Here is a 23,611-nt window from a genome sequence, read left to right as displayed (position 1 = left end):
TTCTTTAGATTTTTGTGAGCGATAAATATAAGTGTTCGGGTCCCTTGTTGTTTTAAACAAGTGATCTATAGGAGAAAACAAGAGGTCAAATGTTTTATTTGAAAAGGAAAGAAGTATTTGTCTCGTTCGTCTATTTATTGAGAACAGGAAGATTTATGTTATCGGACACAGATTTCTGACGGTTTACACAGGCAATCTGCAATGTTGGTTTTATGCAGTACCTGTTTATTCAGAAATGTTTGATATTTTTACATCAACTGAGGACAGGAGACTAAAACAGTGCATAATGTATCGCACATGAAATTTTAAATTCTATCAAACGAGCTTTTCAAAAAACTAAGTGTCCTCCATCCTAAATAATCATTCAGCCAAAAAGGTCAAATAAAAATATTGTTTTCAGATAAACCTAAGTGAAATATAACAATACTGAACAGGTTTAACAACTGTGACCTATTTGGTTAACACGCATCTTACGTATAGTCAGCGACAAAACTCCGCGACTTTACTGAGTGCAATCAAGTACAATAACTTAGGTTTTTGAATAAATTAAAAGCTCAAATTGTACTTATACTATTATGGATCTTTTTTTAATATTTTTGTCAGTCTGTGAATCTGACTTTGTTGTTTGACTATTGTCGCTGACTGTACGTATTGTAATCACGCACCTGCGTGTTCTATATCTTAATGATTATTTAAATGTTCTTCCTGGCTCTGGGCTACTCCGTATGTTAAATTAATTGTACGTATGTATATCACTATCACACTTGTACGTTAAGTGTGGTGATTAATGTGTGACATAGTCGTACCTCCTTATTTTAGTAAATTGTGAGTGAATGTTTTATTGAAAACCCCATGCCTTAATAATGACATTTATGCAGGTAAAACGTGTTTATAATATCACTCTCTTACTTATAAGCATGTTAGTCTGTACGGTAAATATATCTATGGGCCATTTTGCCTGGTTATAAAGTTATTATTATTTTCAATATAAATATTGCCATCGAAATCAAGAAGTAAGTGGACCTCAAAATAATCGGATGCCATACAATATTCTCTGATGTTTATTTTATTATGGGATTTAAAAAAAACAACAGAGTGTGCCCATATATCGAATCAAAGAAGGGCTGACCTTTTTTAAAACTATTTATATTCTCACTACACAGGATACCATGTTCCATTACCTAAGTACTTCTTATTTATTCGTGTGGAAAGTCAAGGAGTTTGTATATCTTGACACCCCTCCCGCTCCTTCACTGCCCCTCTGTAAATGCCCTCACTTAGTAACTATTACCGCACAGTCGACCACACAAGTTATCAGCTGTACAACTCTAGTTTATTAGGCCGTGGTGGCTGGACTTGTGAGGTGGGCTGTAAGGTACGAATTAATAAGAATATTCTTTTGTGTTTAGAAAGTGTAATTTTTGTCATGTTTGTCGAAACGAAGAAAGTCTTGATCCGTTTTTATATGAATACACGGTTTATTTCTATGGTAGACTTATATATTTTGACTTTACAAAGCAAAATCAACTAGAAAAAAAAAACGTTTTTGATGCCATTTCATTTAAATGTGTGAAGTTGTGTGAGCGTTATGAATGAAAACTATGTTATTATTTCTTATATTACGTCGTTTCTTTTTTCAACTGGTAGCTCCGTCTAGGTAGTATTGTTTTTTCTTAGTTACGTCCGTTTTTCCCAATCCATTTTAATGAATAGACAATAAGTTTATATATTTTGGAATCGATCAAATATTTTAATTAGTTGTAAAAGTTTTTTAGTTATTAATTTGCACCGGTTGCTATTCAAATATGGGTCATCAACAAAAATACCTAGTTTCGTATATAACGGTAATAAACCGCTCATAAATAATGTACATGATCATAAATCGCCGACACACACAAACACACACTATTTTATGTTCGAGTTATGACTCTAAACAAATATGTGTCTACTTTGTTTATTGCTATGAAAGTTGTTAACGGAAAACAGATGACAGAATACTACACATCAATATCAATACTAATAAATAAAATAGAAGTATCTGTTTTTAATGACAACACAGTTTTTTTTTCTTTATACAGGTGTCAGAAAAATATTTGTGAAGATTCAAGATTGTCTAGAAACCAGTCATTAGGGTTTTGTACCCAACAATTTTCGTACTAAGGATTTCCCAGTTATTTTTATCAAAAAATAGTGAAATAGTAATAATATTTTTAAATTATTTCAACACTGTACAATAAGAAAAACTCTTTCCTTTTCATTAATCTTATAATTATAACAAACATCTGTACTATAACCGTAACTATTGACTTCAAGGTACTTAAGGGTGTTGCCCTTAAGTCGATAACAGTAAGGTTCAATTTCCTAAAGCATTTGTGACTAACCATGTGGCATCTGTACATTACACCACAGTACCTCAGTATTTAGTAAGTCAACAATTCGTGTAACAAAGGAATATTTTCATCTTCTATAAATTAATATCAAAGCGTCTGTTTGATGTTTATTCTTGACTAGCTCCGCCCGCGGCTCCGGCTGTGATGTTATCTTTAACTTCTGATACTTGACGTACGTTACTCCATGTTTATTTGATGAATAAACACGTACTGATATAAGTATACGTGGGTTAAGTCCAGTTAAATACAAGACGCCTTTTGTACAGAACCCTCCCGCCCCCCCCAAATCAGAAAATAGTTCTCGAGCAACAGTTTAAGTTGTATTAGAATAAGAAGACAGATTTTTTCTGTTGCTTAGAATGTGAATAGAAAATACGAAATGAGAAAATACCCTTAAAATCTCTGACGAAAATAAATATGTTACAAAAACTACAAACACTTGTCTTAACTTTATTATATTAGTAGAGGAGTATAAAAGCTGTCTGTTAATACATCACGGTGTAATACGAGTATTCAATCATGGCTCGTGCACCAGTTAATCTAATTCAGTAATGCAATAAAAGTAAAAATGCCGTAAAACCATTCTCCACTGTTTATGATCGGTGTCGCGTGCGGCGTGTGGACTAACACAGCTGGGGAACTACCATCACCTTATACAGAAAGTTAGTGGCAATTGTGGAAGAGAGATGACGCCATAGCTGAATAGCGTGCCTTCTCGCTTTCTCATATGCAACAGCCTTACCTACTTTAGAAGGTAATGGTAGGTGTTATGTTTTCTCTGAATGCTTTTTTGTTTTATTGTGCTTTATAAAATAAAACTTTGAATGATAATGTGGTCAAACGTTAATTTAGACATAATATAAGAGATTTTGTATCAATCTGTAAATGTTACCCAAAAATCTCATCACTAATGTTTTTTTTGAAACAGACCTTTTTTTAACTAAATATAATTATTTACCAAAAATAACATTCCACGAAAACAAATATAGACGCAGCGTCTATCCCCAGACGAATAAAACATTCACGGGTGTATATCCAAACAGTGACGTCATATTTTATGATCCATCAAATTCACAGCACAATAGCAATACAACGACGAAACAGAGTTGATCCACTGTTGTGGCTGTACTGTGTATCACAGCTGTTCGCAATTATACGCGACTGTGTCGTACTAAAATAAGGTACTGTCAACCACGAATTGTTAAGAACAAATGAATGTTAAAAATATACCTTAAGTGATTGCGATAAAGGCGTTTTTCCTAGTCATAGTTTGTCCATCGAAAAGTGGCTAACTGTTCTGTCGCTGGTAATGTTTTATTTTTGAAATCTTGTTAGTGTTGTGATGTGCGGAGGTCGGAGCATTGTTCATATACTCGTAAAAACGAGGAATCAGGAGGCGAAGATAAGTTCGTTAGTTACCGCGTTAGTGGAGGAACAGACTGGCTTGTTATGGCGTTTTTATAACGGTAGCCGGATAGTCTGCAAGGGGAAATAGATCTTATCGTATTTTGTTTAAATACTATTTTTGCTAAGTCAAAAGTTTAATGCTTAACAAATAAAATATTTTAATGTGTTTTTAGTAAACAGAGAAAAAATTAAAGTCTGTAAAGTTTGTGGTAGCGTTGGCAACAAAAATACACCTGAATATTTTCTTCCATCGTTCCTCCATTTTCAAACATGTGAGTCACACAAGAGTAATGTTTTATATAAGGGGTAACGACGATATGAGAAATAAAATCGCAAGAAACCCACTACAGGGTCGATGTGAATCGAGCGAAGTGGCAAAAGCTTTCACCGGCAAACTGTATACCGACCTAATGTTTATCCGATAGAGTTCAATATTGAATGCAGGCTAACGTGTTAAAAATGGCCGATCGGTAATATTGAGGTTGGTTATAAGTAGCGGAGTTACACTAAAAATTTAAGGTCGAATAAAACACGGAGGGATCGTCTTTGGTTTGGATTACGTTTAGTGATATTACTTTTATAAAGAAAACCTTAGGACATTGCTATGTTAGGTAGGTATACATTTACCATTGAAGAGTCAATTATTTAAGCTTCTTGACTATTTTTTTTAATGCTTTGATTTCATTCAGGAATGCATGAATTACTGATATTTTAAATAATTAATAAACACTACTTGAAATGTAAACTTCTTTGTAACTAAAGATTTGTTTTAAAATATCTATTGCACAGTCTCAAAGATTTGTTCACATTACAGCAACATAAAGCTTCACATTTTCAGTAAAGGCTTAGTTCCAATAAGTTTCAGTAAACAGTTCCTAGTGCTAGGTACTTGGAATGAGATCGCAAAGTTGCGTGAATTAATAATTTGTAATATGCATTGCGCGCTTTGAATGCGCATGTTTCATAAGCTTAGTTGCCGAGCGAGCATGAAACATCGTTTCGCTCGTATAAATTTCTCGGATTCTTGTATATTCCCGTTAATTGGTGTTTTGGAATTAAATTGAAGACGGAGTTTTAGTGTTATGTGTAGCGTTCGGAATTCTAGTTCAAGATTTACTGTCTAATTAGACTTTATGTTTTAATGAAATAGTGTTCTTGGTCGATGTCCAAACTATTGTTTCAATGCCAATAATCATGGAATTAATGTTTTAGATTTTAACGATAGCATCTGTAATATTAAAATAAGATAAACGTTGAAATTCAAACTCGAGAATTTATTTTAATTTCTAGTGCATTTTATCCCAGTTCCTATCATATATTTATTGATCGGTCTATGGTTAGCAGGGGTCAGCTCCACATCTTTTTCTGGACCTATCGTTAAGTCTCTGATCTTTAATAGCTTAAAATTGATAGTAGGTACCATTAATAAAATTAGATAAATATCTGTGTATAAACTGTCCATAGCTTAAAAACTAAATTGGTTTATAATAAATGTAATTAGTTAATACTGTGGAGCGTTGAAATTGAATTAGTTGTTGAGTGTAATATAAACAGGGTGTTGTTTGCTGTGCCGCATCATATCAGCTGCAGAGCTGTGTCAATGTTTAGTTCATGAAAATACACGAACTATCCCACTTCTGAATTAATTTTAATTAGACTTCGCGAATTCAAATTACAGTAGGTATAGTATTTTGTAGATACGAGCATCGTCACAGAATTTTAAAAGTGTTTCGTTGATTTCAACAAATGCCTTTATCAATTATTAAATATCTATTAGAATTGGAAGTTATTTCAATCATTTATGCAACACTCAAAAGACTCGCCTTCAAATAGATAAATACATTCAACTTTTATATCAAAGTAATGTGTTAAAGAAAATCTAAAAAAGGCCGAACCATCACCGTTCCCTCCCGACCTTGCCTCATTTACTGAAGCACCTCTCTTCTTTTACGATGCGATTCCTGACTGAATTAGCTTCTTCTGGTTTTGAAATAAAAACCTTATGAAAGTGTTACTATGAGCAAGCCAGGAACTGTGAAATGTGTATTTATTTTCACGTTAGGCACAATTTTTACTTCAACTTAGTACAATAAAGAAAAAAAATATTATTATAATTTCAATTTAAAATTATTAGATACAAATTGCCAAAACCTTAACGAATAACGACAACTTTGCTACTATTGTCCACAATGCTACAAATGTCAAACGTATAACGTCAATACACAATTACAATATAATACGTGGACAAGGATCTCTCCAGCCTATTGGATTAATAAAATTGAAAACTTCTCATACACCAAAAATTAAATCATATTTTCCAAAAAGAAATCAGCAAACAATCATTCTTCCCCAGATCCCGTCCCCATTTCATAAGGTCGTTCATATTATGTTAATATCACAAATCGTTACGATCCACATTTCAATAAAGTCATTACGCCACGGGGCGGCAATCATATGGATAATCATATGCACACGTTTACACTCACAACCTACCACAGATATTAAAAAATACTGAAGTAAGCGTGGAAGCCAGAAGCCGCTCTACGCTCTGTATTATGCCGTCTCACTTTAGACCCTGTCAGGTGGTAACTGGGTGGCAGGTCTCATGATTTCGTAAATTCCTTCACAAAAATGAACGAATCCGTTCGAACGAATATGTTATATAAATTGACCTATTTTTCCTGTACTCAGTAGAGTCTTAAGCCTCAAGCGACGTTGTTAAGAAAAGCAGGAAGCATTAACATAATCCAATTGCATTTTAGGATGCTCGGGAGCTTATCATGAATATGCTTATAGGGTGTTTTAATACGGGGAATCTGAGGCGGTTTGTGGTAAGTCGGGGGTTTATAAGCTATTGTTTCGTACCTGTACTGTGTTTTTCCAGGTACTTACTTACTTGGGGACAGTCAGGGAATCATAAAGGATAAATTTTACTTATAAGTCACAAAAAAAAGGATATCACCGATAATAATATATTGAAAGCAAAACAAATGAAACTCAAACGCTTTACTTTAAAAAGGAATCGATGTCGGAATAAAAGAGAAGCGGTAAGTTCGCCAAGTGTAGCGGCTCGGGCGCGGGCGGCGCGGCGCGGCGGCGCTCGCGAGTCGCGACTCGCTCTCAGGCAGACACGGGAATGCGCTTAGCCGGCGTCCAACACGCGCGGTATTGATACGACAAGTTTGCAATGCACTTCGATAGCCTTTTTACCAAGATAACCGTGTAGTGCAGATTTATGGACGAGTCGATAGTCCCGCCTTCAAGTTGCCTTGAAATTCACACTGACGGAGATGGAATTGAATAGTTTTCTTACAAATGTCACGTGACAACATTTTATATACAATACGTTATATTGCTTACGAACTACTCCAATAACTGGAAGCTCTAAGCTTTATATAATGAACTTTATTTGCCTATTATTTAAGTTCAAGTTGCGCAGTTTGCTTCTCACATTTCAGTTACAGTTCCATTTGTATTCAACAATATTTGAGTTACTGTTCAGTGGAATAGAAGGCTGTACTGTAGGCAACACAAAGCCTCGGTTGTGAGATAAGGATCGCTAACGAGCAAACTACGCGTTATTGTTATATTCAGTAATGAGCGGCGAGCAAGCCGGGCGGAGCCGGGGCAAGTCATTATAGCCACTGGGTGATTAACGTAACTGTATACTGTATTAGTTACTTGTAGTGGTGATTTATTTCATCCTATAAGTTTTTCATTTCATGACTTTTTTCATTAATCTTGATTCGTTTAAAATCTCTAACAATTATTGCAGAAAGATATTGTGAAGTATCCTAGAATCTACATTTTACATTGTAGTGTTGTTGATAAAAAAGCCATCAATATTGTATTATTTGATTTTATTAAATCGTTAACGATTGCTGCGAAAAAAATAATAATCTTGGTGCTCAAACAAATTTACCAAAATTAATCAACATTCAGCTTCAGACACACAAAGTCACTAATTCATTTAAAATATTATCGTACACTTAAGTGGAAGAAATATGTTAAAAGCTAGTATCTCATGGTATGTACACAGTGTGGTCTAGACGGGGCGACCCGGAGGGCTTTTATGGCGAGTTGGTACAGCAAACAGCCGTGTGTGCTGAGATGACCGGCGGCGGGGACCGCGCTGCATGCAAGAGGTGCAGAACTATATCGAGCTAATTAACTTCTTTATGATTATCTTCACAATTGAACTCATCTTATTTTCCGAGGAAAGCATGTGGAGCAGATTAAAAATGAGTGAAAATAAGTTTTTTTTTAATTATGAGTAGGGAGACAAAAGCCTTATGCGAGAAATATCAATAGCATGGATTATGGAGACGTAGGTTTTCTCTACGAAAATGTACACATGAAATTGCGATCTTCAAACTCACTAAATAATGCAATGAATGCCCACGGGAATAGAACTAAGACATTATGTTTGAAAACCAAAACTTGACGATGAAGCTATGACTATCTGCTATAGGGAATCACCCCTCTCCAAGGGGTACTTATTGACTAATGTTTTGAAACCGAGCATTTGTAATGTAGCAATTGACTAGCCTTTATTACATCGCAATAGAGTTGATTTTCGCAAGTTGTCGTTACAAGCAACTATATCCATTTCTTTAGGCGATATGTTATCTTTCATATTTCTCTGTACAAGGGTTCGGTAGGGAGGGTGATAATTGATAACAATCTTCCTTAAAATCGTGAATTCAGTTCCTTAAAATTATTTGTATCGACAACACAGTCACAAGAACCTTTAGAGTATTACACGAAATCAAATAGCATTTCACGCTTGATTGGTCTTTAATGTTATTAGATAATAATACCTGTTGCTTGTCACATAAGGAACCTTTGGAAAATTAAATTATTTTCCTCGTCCTAGAAGTCAGAAGTATTTGTACTGGGAGATTTTCAAGTATTCAAAATCTCGAAACATTTCTACCTGAGTAACGCTCACCTAGTTTAGAACTTGGAGATTTAGTTAAGCTTAGTTGTCAGTTATGCAATCGGTGCTAAACAGTTTTGTTTCATTGTCTAAGTAAGTTTCTTTATAGAATTTTAAATTGGAAAATAGATGGTATTTTAGCCGTGGTGGTATTTTGAGTACTAGGGTAACAGAGAACATGGGTGGCGGAATAAAATCATTTTCTGGTAGAAGCAACAAATTATATGAAAACAATATTCTTAAAGAGTATGATACTAATTTTATTCTAATAGCAGCGTGGTCCAACAATTCATACGTGGTATTAATCTAAGTACCAGGGCAGCAGAGCTGCGAGGTAGTACACTAGTAGGCTAGCTCGCCAGCTCCCCTGGAGCGAGGAGCGGCAGGCCAGGTGAGCGTGTATCGCGACACGCGGGATCGATACGGCGGCGCCGCGGGGTCGACGACCCCCGCACTCATCTATAGGTCAATGTTAATACCTATTGCTAATAGTTAATAGCTAAGGTCGTATCACCGGCTTAGAGTATCGAGTGTGGAGGGTTGTTTGGTTTAAAAGTTTAATGACGTCTATCGGCATGTGACGGCTTTTTTACATAGAGTATTAGGTATATGTTATACTGAGAATAAAATTACACACACACACATTTTAACATTTGATTTTAGTTGATTTAAATTTAAACCATGATAAAAGTTTAATTAATAGAAGTAAAAGTCGAATTATGAAAACGTGTGACTACCTAAATATCTACTATAGTCACTTCAAATTACTCAACCGAATATATACTAGTTGTAGTTCTTTAAGTAAATAATTCTAAATTTGCGGCCTTCAAATAAATCAAAATCGGAATCCCTAATATCTCAGTAAAAAGCCTTACCGAATACAATAAAAACAGCAAAACCGAAAGATTTTATACAAAAAATATATTTTGGGAAATCTTAGCCTGAAGAAAACATATTCGCGTAGTAAAATTCAATGAAAACACGTTAGCGAGATGAGCTCGCGACAGGCTGCGCCCGGGCGAGCGCCCCGGGACCTGCCCGCAGCCAACACGCAGCCAACTCTCAGGCACGGGCAGAAGGACCACTGTTTACTTAACAAGTTAAGCTTGGATGGAAGTAACTCTTTTGAAGTTCTGAATTTTCTAAAGCATGTTTTTTTTCTTGAGGACTTTAGTCAAACTTTTCGTTAATTGTCTTCTAATGCTAAAAGTTCTTGTTGTTTTTGGTTACATCATATTCATGTCCCAAAGTAATAGTGAGGGATCTAATAATTAGGTTTGTAGAAATCATAAAGACATTAACTACTTCCACATCAGTAAAAAAATAACTTCGTTTGTTTCAAAATTCACAAACTTGTCTGATACAATCTAAATATTTACGCTTAAAATTGAAACAATTGGCCTTAAATAGTTCATCGATTTTCAGTTACTTTTGTTTTGTTTCACACGATGTTTCGTAATTATTTCAACGACAGTAGCAAGTGAACCTTTTGTATTTATACTTCAATGTATTCGAATACGAAGTATCTGGAGCTGATTGGAAAAATATTACATTTCCCTCAATCTCATGGCAACAAGTAATCAATAGGTAATTTAATAGGCTCGGGATCCGATGCAGTCATGATACGCTTTGATGTCTCGTGAATCATTCCCTCTGCTGCTGACTATGAGTGTGATAATTGTTAACCTATTAAACAATATTAAAAACGACATGTAGAGATAAGTAGTAAAGCATCATACCGGAGATATTATTTTATCCTATACTAGATATATGAAGCTGGAGAGTTTGTTTATTTGTTGACCAACTGCTGGTCCAAATTGAAAAAATCCTTTTGTGTTAAATAGACCATTTATCGAGGAAGGTTTTATGCTATATAGAGTTTAAAGTTTAGGTACTTGGTTTCACGCTGCGACTAATAGGAGCGAACATACAATGAAAAATGTCGAAAAAGCGGGGAAAATTATTTTTCTTCGAGGGCTTCCGTTCAAAACTTCCTAATTTATATTTTCTAACCACGCGGACGAAGTCGCGGGCAACAGCTACTTACGTTATAAAATAACATATTGCATTTATCGGATTAAACTTATATGTATGTCTATCAATACACAATCCTGGTAACTTGTGAAATACAGTGAGAATCGATCGTTCATGTTCGACATGAAACCGCTGAAAGTTTCAGCGATGTCTCAACACCTGCGCGCACCACTCCGTCATAATAACATAACACACAACATTCACACAAGGAAAAAACACCTTCTGAACAAAGTTTTAAGGTCTATTTTAGCTTGAACAGTGGGTAATGTGTATTTAATGCGTAACAATTCGCATTTTAGTAAGAAAGGGTTAAATGATGATATTTCCTGGATGTTATTTACGAGGGTCGAGCCCGAGGGCCATACAAAGCATATTTGGATAATTATAAATAAGGCGTGGAATGGAAATACGTTGGGCGGAGCGGTAAGCCATGACGCACTTAAGGATTCTAAAGGAAAATTATAAAGCAATTGCCTGATATACATCAAAAAGGTATTATAGGCTTTTGTTAAATCTTTACATTTAAGACTCTAGGTGGAAAATCGAAAAAGTTCATTCATATTTAGAAGGAAGGAAGGAAAAAACTAATCAATCAAAATAGCTTGTCTAAAGGTACTCATACTTTGACAAAATATAGTCATAGAGTTCTGTATACATAATTTAGCATATCCGTCATCCTAGCACGTCGGGTATCAGCTAAATCTGACACAGCCGACCGCACCGCACTCCGTATTAACATTCGTTCAAAGGATTACGAATAAAAACCCGAATATTCAGGATTAACCCGGTAAGTTGGGGATTACAGCCCACCTAGCTTAATGCTTCCTGATTCCTAAATTGGAATATTTTTATTTGGAAAATTTTCTTATATTGTATAAATGTTTTCGAGATTGTGTTTTGTAAAAATTTTGGGTAGGTTGTACGTGAATAGCTTAGGGGTAAAAATGGAAATAGGAAATACCTACAATATTCAAGGAAGAGTACACATAGAATACTCGTATATTTCACAAAACAATTATTGTCACTAGCCAAGACTCCAGTACAAAGGGCGAGTTTGTACATTCTAAGCTTTCGTTATCTTCTTTCTGCCCACAGATCAGTCGATAAAAGAGTCTTTTAATAACGGTATATTTTCATTTTAGCTGCAACATTGACACACTTATTTTGTGTTTGAATACATTGCAACATTAATCTGTTGAATGATAGAGTCATTATTTAATTAAAACTAGACGGGAATCCGTGGAATTCAGAGTCCTTTCAGAGAAGTTTCAAATTAGGAATACCTTTTCACTCGGTACCGTAATGTTGTTACTTTAATCTGATAGTAATATTAAAGTCATTTCCACAGGGTTCTCTTCGTAAGATTCTTATTTAAAAAGATTTTTATTTTAAGACGGCAACGTTTTATTTTTAATTTTATAATTATGAGCAGAAATGTTGTGAACGTTATTTTATTGGCCACCTTTAATAGCTGTTATGCGTCAATAGAAACAAATGCGTGATCGATACGCGGAATGGAATTTCACGTCCAATTCATAAAAATGTTTGCCGAGTCCGCTCCACAAACATAAATCTATTAACAGAACAATTCCGCCTCAAACCAGTTATGTTTGTACTGAAACGTAATAAATAGCCTAACTTCAAAATTGGTGTTTTATGCTCCAGTTTAGTAATCGTGGTTTGGATTTTAAATTAGTGCAAACTTTGCTGGTAACAAACTTGGGTAATTTAGTTACAAGACTATTTAACAATTCTACATCTATAGAAGATTTTATGCTTTATATAAATAAATACCTGATTCAGGACTCTGTCCGAGCGAGTGCAGGTCTTGCTGGGAGCGTCTCCGCTGGCGGTACTCCTGGCGGTAGTCAGGCCAGCGCCCGTACTGCGTCGGCGCGTTCAAGTACTCCTGAGATGAGAACCGCGAAGCCCGGGGCGGTGAGAACCCCATCTGGCTGTAGTAGTCATGACGGAAGACTACGTCCGGGTGGTTGATCCCGCCCGGGACGATCTGACTGCCGAAGTGGCTGCGGTGCCCCAGGTACTCCGGCTTCATCGGCGCGTCGGTCAGCTCGTGCCCGTGGATGGAGGTGGACCGCTGCGGGCCGTAGTCTCTCAGTCTGTTGGAGAAGTCCAAGCCCATGCGGTGCGGGGAGTAGTCGAGCCCGCGCGGCCCCATCTCGAAGTGCCCGTGGGGGCGGCTGTTCCGGTAGAAGTTGGGAGAGAATGGGTTCTTGCTATCCAAGTTCTGGCGGGACGCGTAACCTGTCTCCACTTTGGACTTCTCATCTTTCATAGGCTTTTCGTTAGGTTTGTCAGTCCCGTTTTGGTGAGCCTCCTTCTTAGGAGTCTCCTGCGCTCGCAGTTTCGGATGGGTGATGGCCTCTGACATCTCCTGAGAGGCTCTCCTGTTGAACTCCTGAATCTTCTCCGGCACGAACCCTTGTTGCGGAGGTTGAGCCATCTCGTTGTTTATATTGATTTGTTGGATATTTATAAATACATCAAAACTGGATTTAAAACACTCACTAACACTGGATATTAAAACTGTCTACACAAATAGTGGATATATAAAAATGTCGTGAATACACAGAGATATAATTGAGTATATATTTTTATAAAGTGACGTCACGTTTACATGAACTGTGCAATAATATTATAGGAAAATGTTCACAACCAAATACACGAGCTGTAAGACAAAACACGTTTATGTAATCCCATCACTTGTACCACTCAATTGTGTGGGAGTAACTTGGCATAATGAGTGAGCATGAAGTTTTTTGTTTTGCAGTGATACGAGAGATATTGCTAATTTATTCAAGGATCACTTCTATGTGCGTTCACAGTTGGGACCATCGGGGGAGATGCTCAATGCTGAGAAACCTGAAGGAAAGGTGGGCTTACGTTTTAGGGCCAAGGACGTGGAGAACGTGATCAGACACATGTCGCGAGGTAAGTCCCCTGGCCATGATGGTCTGAGCATTGAGCACCTTCAGTACGGTGGTGCTCATATTTCGCGAGTGTTATCACTATTCTGTAACCTATGTATGAGTCATAGTTATTTACCACCCGATTTAATAAAAACCATAGTGATACCAGTTGTTAAAAATAAATCTGGGGACATGTCGGATCTGGGCAACTATAGGCCGATATCCTTGGCCACCATTATAGCTAAAGTACTTGATAGATTGCTTGAGATACAGTTAAATAAACATCTTCAAATACATGACAATCAGTTTGGGTTTAGGCCCAAACTCTCAACCGAATGTGCAATTATGTGTCTCAAGCAAACTGTCAGATATTATACAGATCGGGGAACGCCAATATATGCGTGTTTTTTAGACCTTTCTAAGGCTTTTGACCTGGTTTCCTACGACATACTCTGGAAAAAGTTAAAAGAGGAGAATACGCCTCCAGAAGTCATAAATATCTTTAGGTATTGGTATGGAAACCAGGTCAACAATGTAAGGTGGGCAGGGCAACTGTCTGATTCGTATAAAATGGAGTGTGGTGTGAGGCAGGGAGGGTTGACCTCTCCTGTACTCTTTAATTTATATATTAATGCACTGATTGTCACGCTCAGCAACGAACATGTCGGATGCCATATTGATGACGTATGCGTCAATAATCTCAGCTATGCTGACGATATGGTGCTGTTGAGCGCCTCAGTCTGTGGTCTAAGGAGGCTGCTTTGTTTATGTGAGGGGTATGCACAAACCCATGGACTTAAATATAATGAAAAAAAGAGCCAGGTTATGGTCTTTAAATCCGGAACTAAATATCCCACCAATATTCCCCCGCTAAAAATAAATGGAACCTCCTTAGAAAGAGTAGATAGTTTTAAATACCTAGGTCATGTGGTTGCCTCAGATTTACGTGACGACATGGACATGGAACGGGAACGAAGGGCTTTATCGGTAAGAGCTAATATGGTATCTCGTAGGTTTGTACGTTGCTCCACTGGTGCTAAAACAACCTTGTTTAGAGCGTATTGCACAACATTCTACACGTGCAGCCTATGGATTACATATACTCGAAGATCGTACGAATCCCTTCGGATCCAGTATAATAATGCGTTCAGGATGCTGTTGGGGTTGCCGCGTTATTGTAGTGCCTCCGGCATGTTCGCGGACGCGCATGTTGACGGTTTTAGCGCGATAATGCGAAAACGCATCGCTTCAATGGTCAGCAGAGTACGCGCCAGCACCAACAGCATCCTGAACATGATAGCTTATAGGGTAGATTCCCCGTACATGAATAATGTTATAAGACTTCATGTCTAATCTATTCTGTATGTTGCTGTATTTTTATATGTTTATATTGTGATTGTGACTTACTAACCATATTATTCATGTATTACTAACAAGTGGATTATGTTATCTTAATAAATAAATTAAATTAAATTAAATTTAAGGAGAAATGAGTATTTACTGTAACTGAAGTGAATGTCTCGTATTAATGCGTCGTGTTGTAATTTCGCTTAATAATACGCCGCATACATTAGCAGTAACTGCCGCCGAAGGGTTGAGCGCACGCTCGCAGACAAGCCCTCAATTATTAGGAACCTACCAGCCTTATGTAACTTGTTTCGGGTGTCCTCCATACTTATTCATCGGCCTAATAAGGCCTGTGTATTATGAAATAATGTTATAGCTATCGACTTCCAAATTTGTATTGCTGTGAATTTCAACAACGTTTTAGCGTATAAATCAATAAATGTTTATTAGGTTTTTAATCAGGTTAATTTAGGTTATAATTAGATGTACAAAAAAGCCAACGACATCAAAATATGGCCGTATTCAACCTAGGCGCTGCTCATACAGACACCACTAGTACACAACGATGTCTGAACGCTAAACAGCTTGAAACAATCAGAGTTCATTATCTTTAGTGAGGGGCTAGCCGCGGGCCCCGGGCAGCAGGAGCTAGGCCCTGGGCACCGGGCCCTGGGGCATCAGGCGTCGCCGAGTTTCAATGTCAATTTAAGAGCACCGCCATTATACGTGAGCTTCGTGAACACTACGATTAGATACAATAAGGTCGATATAAGATTGTCCCGTAGCGACTTTACAAGAGCAGTATTAAATGCTTTCATGTTATTTAAAGACAGCATTAAAGGATAGATTTATTGTTTCATCTCTACCAGAAAAGTCAATTTCGAAAAGTTATTACATACTAAGTGTATTATTATTTTCCTGGGCATTAAATATTATATAATCAACTCGATAAAATCAAAGAAATATCTCGTTCAATTTTTGAGTTTACCTCTTTCTCATTACTATTATGGCACACAACTTTACGCGACAGGTTCAGTGTCTCGCTACAAGTTGCGGCGCGTTGCTGTAACATGTTGCTGTAATTTCGTTCGGAGCTCGTGACGTACTGTTATTGCTTCCCCTTCATTACGAAACTTACGTCATGTATTAGCGTTAATGACTTTATCTTTTCATAAATGTGGGGATAATTTAAAGTTGTGGGAGTGTAAGGTGAGATATGAACGTTAACATGTTGTGATGTTATCAATGCTTGAGAGATTTCATTGATATTAAAATTGAGTGTCAAGAAAATTTTACAGAAAGATTAGGAAGAAGATGTTTTCTATATCAATATATATAATGACTGCATAAATATGAAATTGAGAAAAACGAGAAAATAAACTTTTGCTAGATTTGATAGTCTTAAGTACTTTGTACAGCAAACCATATGGTTTTTAAAAAAAACAATAAAACAGACAGTAGTAAAGTCGAAAATAAACGCAACTTTAATAAACAGACGCGGCGCTAAGCGCGGCATCACTCGTCAGTAAAAACTGTCTCTACATGTGTACCGCGCGCGATGCCCGGCTCAATCAAATAGAACCACTATAACTAGGGTGACACTAGACCAATAGCAGTAGAACTAGTCTGTACTGGCACTGCATAGAAGCATGATAAAAAATATATTTAAATTCAATGGAGGAGTCAAATTATAACAACTAATCCTTAAAAGGGGGTTTGCAAGCGTAAACACCGATTGAATTAATGAAAGGCGTAAAAGTGAGTAACTGAAAGGGAGATAAAAAAGAAAAATGCTGTCAAACTTAGGATGAAATTAGTGCCTAAAATTAGCCAGTGTCCAAGCAGTTTATTTATCTTAAGACATTAAATAAAAACTTTTTATTTTTGTATGACGTCACTATTCACACCTCTCCTACACACTGGTAGTAAGCACCAGCTTCTGATATCGACAGCTGGCGCCGATCCAGCCGGTATCGATATTAATATAGATCGGAAGTTATTTCCGACACACGGACAGACTGACAGACGGACGAACATTCTCCATCATAGTCGAAGAGTTATCTTTAACTATTAGGGGTAAGTTGGGAATTAGGAGGTTTATGATTTATAGATGTTATAATCGAAGATAGTCGAAACAAGCTGCGCCCATCTGTGGCGGTGAAGACAAATTGCGTGATCTATCTTAAAGGCGTCGAAGAAATAATCATTATTCGGAATAGGCGGTAGATTATAACAAAAGCCGTAGTGTTAAGTGCTACGACCCTCAATGGATTGTTTTGTCATATTTCATGCAGTTATTCGTTCATTTTTACTAGCGACACTTGAGGATGCAATTAGCATGATACATAAGGCTATATTCTTCTTTCCCTTCTTTCCATTTTTCTCGTAAACCTAGATAAGGCGTTCACCGATTGCAATGTTATCTATTTTATTACATTACTTTCTTAAATCAGTCCTACAGAATATATGTAGGTGCCTACTGAACTGGCTATTATACCTACAGTTATATAAAATAACAATAGCCATAGTTGTTATCTACAAATCTCTATGTATAATGTAATAACACGTTATTAACCCTACAAATACATCGGCAACTCTCATAAATACTCATAATGGTCTAATCAAGCTCCGAGCTCTGAGCGATGTCCGCCATTGCTGTGACGTCATTGATCATCACGCAGGTGATTACTCGGCCGGCGGTGGAGGTAACTCAATAGATTTATACCAACCAGCGTAATTCTGTTAATGTCCAAATTGTATTTCGTTAAGCCCCGTATTTGTGGGGTTTAAATGTATGGAATATTTTGTTTTAAGCGCTTTCAATAAACGTTGTATTTTGTGGCGGTATTAATATAATTCTAGCTTTGTTCTACGTGTTTACAATCGCAGCTGGAATTTGTGAAACGATATTCAACCGCAACTGATGCGATTTATTCGAGTCAATGCGTTAGGTTTATTATCAATGCTTTGTTCTGCGGAATTTAATTAAATAGTTACTAAAACAATCGCACAACATCCAAATTCTATTTTAGTACACACTAATCCAATTATGAAACATCCTAATTAATTTAGGACAAACTTAAAATGACGGAGATAGTATTATGAGAATTGAGAGCAACTTAAAATTGAGTATTTCTACCACTCATTCGATTACTAACTTAATCATGTCCTCTATGTTCTAAGCACCCCCTACTAATATCCCTCACCCTATGGGGTAGGTTCCGTTCGAATCCTCGAGAGAATTATAATACAAGACGTGTAGTACGAGCTGCATACTAATGGGAGACAGTATCATATAACTGTGACAACCGAACGCTTCAATAGCCACGTCTGAGTGTAGTGGTCATAGTTATAACGGTAGAGCATGCGAGGAATGTGAAGTGGTTGCAACTGCTCTATATGAGATATGCTTTTGTTTCCTTGGAAAGTGAGGGTGAGTGTTTATTTGAGACAAAACAGCTTTACCTCAGTCTATTGCTATTACAAAATATATTAAGACGCTTATTCTTTAAACAAAACTTGTCTAAAAACTGGCCAGTGTCCAGTTAAGTAAGACAAACTGGCTATCTATACGAATTTTAAAATTGTCGAGACTATGTGCTCTCGCCCTTGCACTAAATATGGGGAAATAACACTGAAGTTTGGGCCTAAAGGCGTGTTTACTAAAAGGAAACTCAAAAATATCGAATTAATTCACTAATAAGTAGTAATTACATCTTCTTTCGAGAATGTAAGTCATTATTTATAAATTAAAATTTTCTGTATTCCTTATTCCCTCCCTTTTTTTACGCTAAATTAAGCAGAGCTCTTCCAAAGTATATTTGAGAGTTTGACACAATGATGCTCAGATTTCACGTGAGAGCTGAGGAAATACAAATGGCGTCGTTATGTGAACATTCAGACATAATAACACGTCGTTAATGTAAGGCTTTTGAGCTGCAATACAATTTTGCACACACGATATTGTTTACGACAAATATTGGAGTCTACGAACATGGGTACGTAAACAATAAAGTAAAACTGATTGAATCAACAATCATTTTTAGAAGGAATTAATCTTTTGACATTAAAATAAATTACGTGTTCTGTGCAAACGTTTCCTTTTTATTGCCGCTTATATCTGACCACTTCTTCTTCTTAGTCGTTGCACTCTTGGCAGAGTGGTCGTGGTCGTCATTTCAGCTGTTAGTGGCTCGCCTAACAATACGCCGCCATTCCTGTCTGATGGCCGCCTTTCTGGTGCAGACGTGCAGGGAACTGTCCACAGCTGCTCTTATCTGGTCCGTCCACCTCATAGGCGATCTACCTCGTGCTCGAGTGCCTTCAACTTTGCCCTGCACTACTAGGTGCTCTATCGACTCATCGCCACGCCGGGAAACGTGCCCTAAGAAATTTAAGATTCGAGTTTGTACTACGGGAGACAAACGCTGCTTGATGCCGAGTTCCTGCAGTATCTGACCACTAACTATTGCTTATTTGAAAAGCTCTTTAAGAAATAGAATCCAAGAGAGAACTAAAATCGCTACAGCGAAAGTAAATTTAATAACCCTACCAGCTATTAAACCGTCATGAAAGTGACTTTGATTTTTTCTATGATAAAACCAAACGATTATCCCTACATGATATATAAAGAGAGTCTAAAATATAGTTATAAACAGACGCGATACCACAAACAATATAACAGAAGGAAAACAAAAGACATACAAAAGTAGAGCCACCATCTGCAATACTATCCCTTATAGAATCAATTACTTGTCGGCGTGACGTCACGGGGGCTCGGCCGGCGCCGGGCGGCGACACATGTATGTAATAGGAACTACTGTGAGGCTATGAACATGATAAGTTTAGTTTTGTTAACGTTGCCATAATATTGCAGTTTTTGGGGGAATACCGGTATACAAAGATCGCTTTTTTATTTAGAATCATAGTTTTCTATTGTATGTTGTAAGAAAAAGCTATTTTTGATCAGTATTAATATTTTTTTTTAATAAACCTATAAGAATTAGACACCTTAGTCCTTTTTTTAGGTAAAAAGTTAATCTAGCAGTAAATAAGTTTTACACGACGGTATAATATCAATTTGAATAAAAGATCTAGAGAAAAATTGGTCAAATCAAATTGGTTTACATATAAATTTTACGCATCATTAACATTAATTAAAACATCTACTTAATCTATATTTGAATTACATTTCACTCAGTAATTACAAATAAATGTTAATCAAAATAAAATGAATTAACGTCAATAATTTAATATTAATTATTACGGATGACCTGAGCTTACAGCGTTTATTATTATAGCAGTAATTGCAGACGGCATCGCATAATTATATCAATCAAATATATTGAAATAGTCAGCTGTAGTGACATCGGTAAATACTCGGAAAATGTAAATATACTCATACATTTGTATGTGCAATGTTTTACGATTTCATAGCTCGCTACGATTTTAATACGAGCTTTTGGAAATAATTTTCAGTGTTTATTGGACGAACTTCTTCGCTCCGGGTAGTAAATATCAATATTTTGCAGCGATATTGTGAACGTAATTTAATAAACCCTAAACAACTTCAATATATTCGTAAGCCGACTGCGGTTAAGTATTTTTCTAAGTTCACAGAGATATTTTGTACTCTAGAGTCTCGATAAACAGACACTTAATTTTGCTCATTCTATAGGATACTAGTTTTTATATGTACATGCACTAGGTGTGTAGTATCATACCATTGACGTTAGACTAGACACAATCGCATGTGCGGCGCAGCGCGGGCGACGCGCGGCGCGGCACACTTCATTACCGAGATAAGTATCGTGACGCGACGACAACGATGCAGGTTATACGCACAAGAACCACACCAATATTAGTTTAGATTATTAAAAATATCAGTTTAAATCTTCAAACTTTTCCTTAATGGTCTGGGACGTGTACCTGGAGGTATCTAGGCTGGTGTTATATTTATAAGTGAAGAGAGATTTCAGGAGGATATTCTAATAATTAATCAAGTTTTTATTTAGATTCAAGAATTCTCTCGTGCCTATATTTTAAACTTTACACAATAAACGAATTCCAGTCCATACATTGTTACATTGTGACTTAAATTGCATTTTCCAACAGCTATTGAGCAAACAAAGCCTGCGCTACGGTGTTGTTTTTCTTTGTTTATCTGCACAGTGGCAGCACCGAGCGGTTCTAACAAGCTGTGACGTGAATAGCTCGCCCCTCCACACTGTAATTAAAAAGTGTAAATAAAATGTCTGCGATTTGGCGCCAAAACGTTTCACGTTGTGCACCGAGGGAAACTCGTGGTTCAATTAAATAAATAAACTTTAAGGTGTTTGAGAAATGTAATTAGAATTCATAACAATTTGATTGCACGGATATCTGAGAGGTATAGGTTCGATAAACATTAGTGTGATCCATAAATGCTTATTTTGAGTCTGGGTGTGTCATACATGAGACTTGAATGTTTGTGAAAACTAACAAAGATTTTGTATGTAAGTCGATAAAAGAAATATTTTATCACTACTACTGCACTCGCTATCCGTTGTTTCTATCGTCACTTGGTCCTCCTTAAACTCGTGACATTTAGATTGAAAGTAACAGGAAAGCCACTTAGCAAATATTCGATTGTTTAAAACAAGCCCGGTATTAATCAATAGCAGCGCAGACGATAAGCTCGCAGCTCACGCAACACTAATCAATCATATTCCAGTTGAGTCAGCGACCGATCTATTTCCACGGAGCATGTGTAAAAACATTCGTAAATAGTGTATTTATTGACACGTGCGCTGGCGAGCCCCCAACGTCCACAGAGTTACGTCAGGCGGCGCCGCGGCACTCATGCAACCTCAAGTCGTATCAACGAAAACCTTTGGAAGATAAAGAAAAGTTTTGCACAATGTTTTTCTCAATTAGCAACATTCGCACGAATACTGAATGCTTTACTAAATTAATTAATTAAAATAAGTTTTTAAACATCTTTTTGTAGCTTAAAATCTAGCTGTCTGCGATTCAGCACTATAAAGTAACAGATACAGCAAGGGCAGTGTGTAGCAGTAACCACTTTAAAGTTTCAGAATTCAGTTTTGATCCTAGCTATTAATTACAGCTACTTTAAAAAGGCGTCCGTAAAAACTTCATAAACATTTACGAATGTCTCATGAGTGTCATGCTTCCATACGAATGTGAACCACCATTAGCGTTGTAGCAATGTCAACAGAAGCACGTGCGCGGCACGCCCACTAGTGTTGTGACGTCACGCGTGATTTATACTACCAACCAGTGTTATATTACTAGTACTACGAATCGTATTTGTTTCGAAATTAAACATTTTATTCGTTGCGTGAGTGACTTACGAGCTTGTACGAGTTTAGTCACACGGACCTGCTACCACTACTTAAAGTGATGTTATTGAAGTTGTGAAAAAGGGATTCTGCTCTACATTTTGTAGTGCGCTGTCTCGCTCCCACATCTGTAATAATATTGTTTAAGAAGTAGTGGTGTATTGTAAGTATTCTTTCATTTCATTATCTTGTAAACTACATCTTTAATAGCCAAAGAGCTAAATAATACAAAATCTATTCGTTCTTCTACAAAAAAAATATATCGTGACATGATTAAGTATGTACAACTCCACTCTACTCATTACGATGCCAACAAGAAAATAGACAATACTAACAAGACGCAATTACAATGTATTGTGTATCGGTAACAAAGCGTGTCTGATGAACTTCTTCATAACTTGTGTAATTATGTTGTTTACTTGAGAACTAATTAGCAACATCATCATATCAGGTTCCGGAAATCTTTTGGGTCAGGATTTTTGCGGCTTTGTCGAGATACCGTGTCTGTGGTTTTTTTCTCATCTCCGAGTTGATATTGAAAATTACAAAGGCATCGAAACACCTTTTATTATACATTTTTTATTACAACTTGGGTTTTTTTCAGATATTCAGCGACAGAGGCATCCCTCAAGCTTTTAATATAGAGTTATCTGTAATATTATTCATTCCTCATCTGTTTCCAGTTATATTGGAAAAATATTTCTATATTACTCATTCTAACACGAAAAGAATGAAATTTCCAACTAAGTTATTTGGAAGAAAATCATAAAAAAACGTTTTACGATAACTGCAATAGCCAATAAAAATGTTGTGCGAACCACGCATAGCATTGGCCGGTAATAGCCAGCTACAGGCCGCGGTGCCACCGAACACGGCATTATCCCTTATAAAACACGACATGTCCGATTCATACATATTTATTGACCCGGCCCCGCCTGGACTCCATCCAAGAGGCCAGACGCACGCTAGTGAGGTGACATTCAATAAAAGAATATATCGATACAATGATCACATTTCATTTTTGCGCTACTTGTGACAGCGTGTTTAAGGCAAAGTTTGGTTTCGCAAGTTGTATACCTACGTGCAAATGATTGAAACCAAGCTCCCAGTTTATGCCAGGGTGTCGCGTCGACGGAAACGTCTAGGGATGTCCTTCTAGACGTTTCCATCACGTCGTCATCATCATCACATTTAATTTTTCATGTTTTATTATTTTCGCCG

At 36.7% G+C, this 23,611-nt stretch overlaps 1 protein-coding gene across 2 annotated transcripts in view; it reads right to left on the bottom strand.

Annotated features, from left to right (window-relative positions):
* The window catches only part of LOC113501806 (dystrophin-like), a 357,412-nt gene extending 343,975 nt beyond the window's left edge, over positions 1-13,437 (bottom strand). For both annotated transcript variants that reach the window (XM_026883066.1, XM_026883067.1), the window contains exon 1: positions 12,565-13,437. In XM_026883066.1, the coding sequence (XP_026738867.1) occupies positions 12,565-13,234 (670 nt within the window). In that variant the 5' untranslated portion in view covers positions 13,235-13,437. The remainder of the gene's footprint in view (positions 1-12,564) is intronic.
* Positions 13,438-23,611: the final 10,174 nt, after the last annotated feature.

Source organism: Trichoplusia ni, chromosome 16 (assembly GCF_003590095.1).
Source record: "Trichoplusia ni isolate ovarian cell line Hi5 chromosome 16, tn1, whole genome shotgun sequence".
In the NCBI taxonomy this organism is placed as follows: Eukaryota; Metazoa; Arthropoda; class Insecta; order Lepidoptera; family Noctuidae; genus Trichoplusia; species Trichoplusia ni.
Note: the sequence above shows the minus strand (reverse complement) of the source record. Positions and strands in the feature narration are given on the sequence as shown.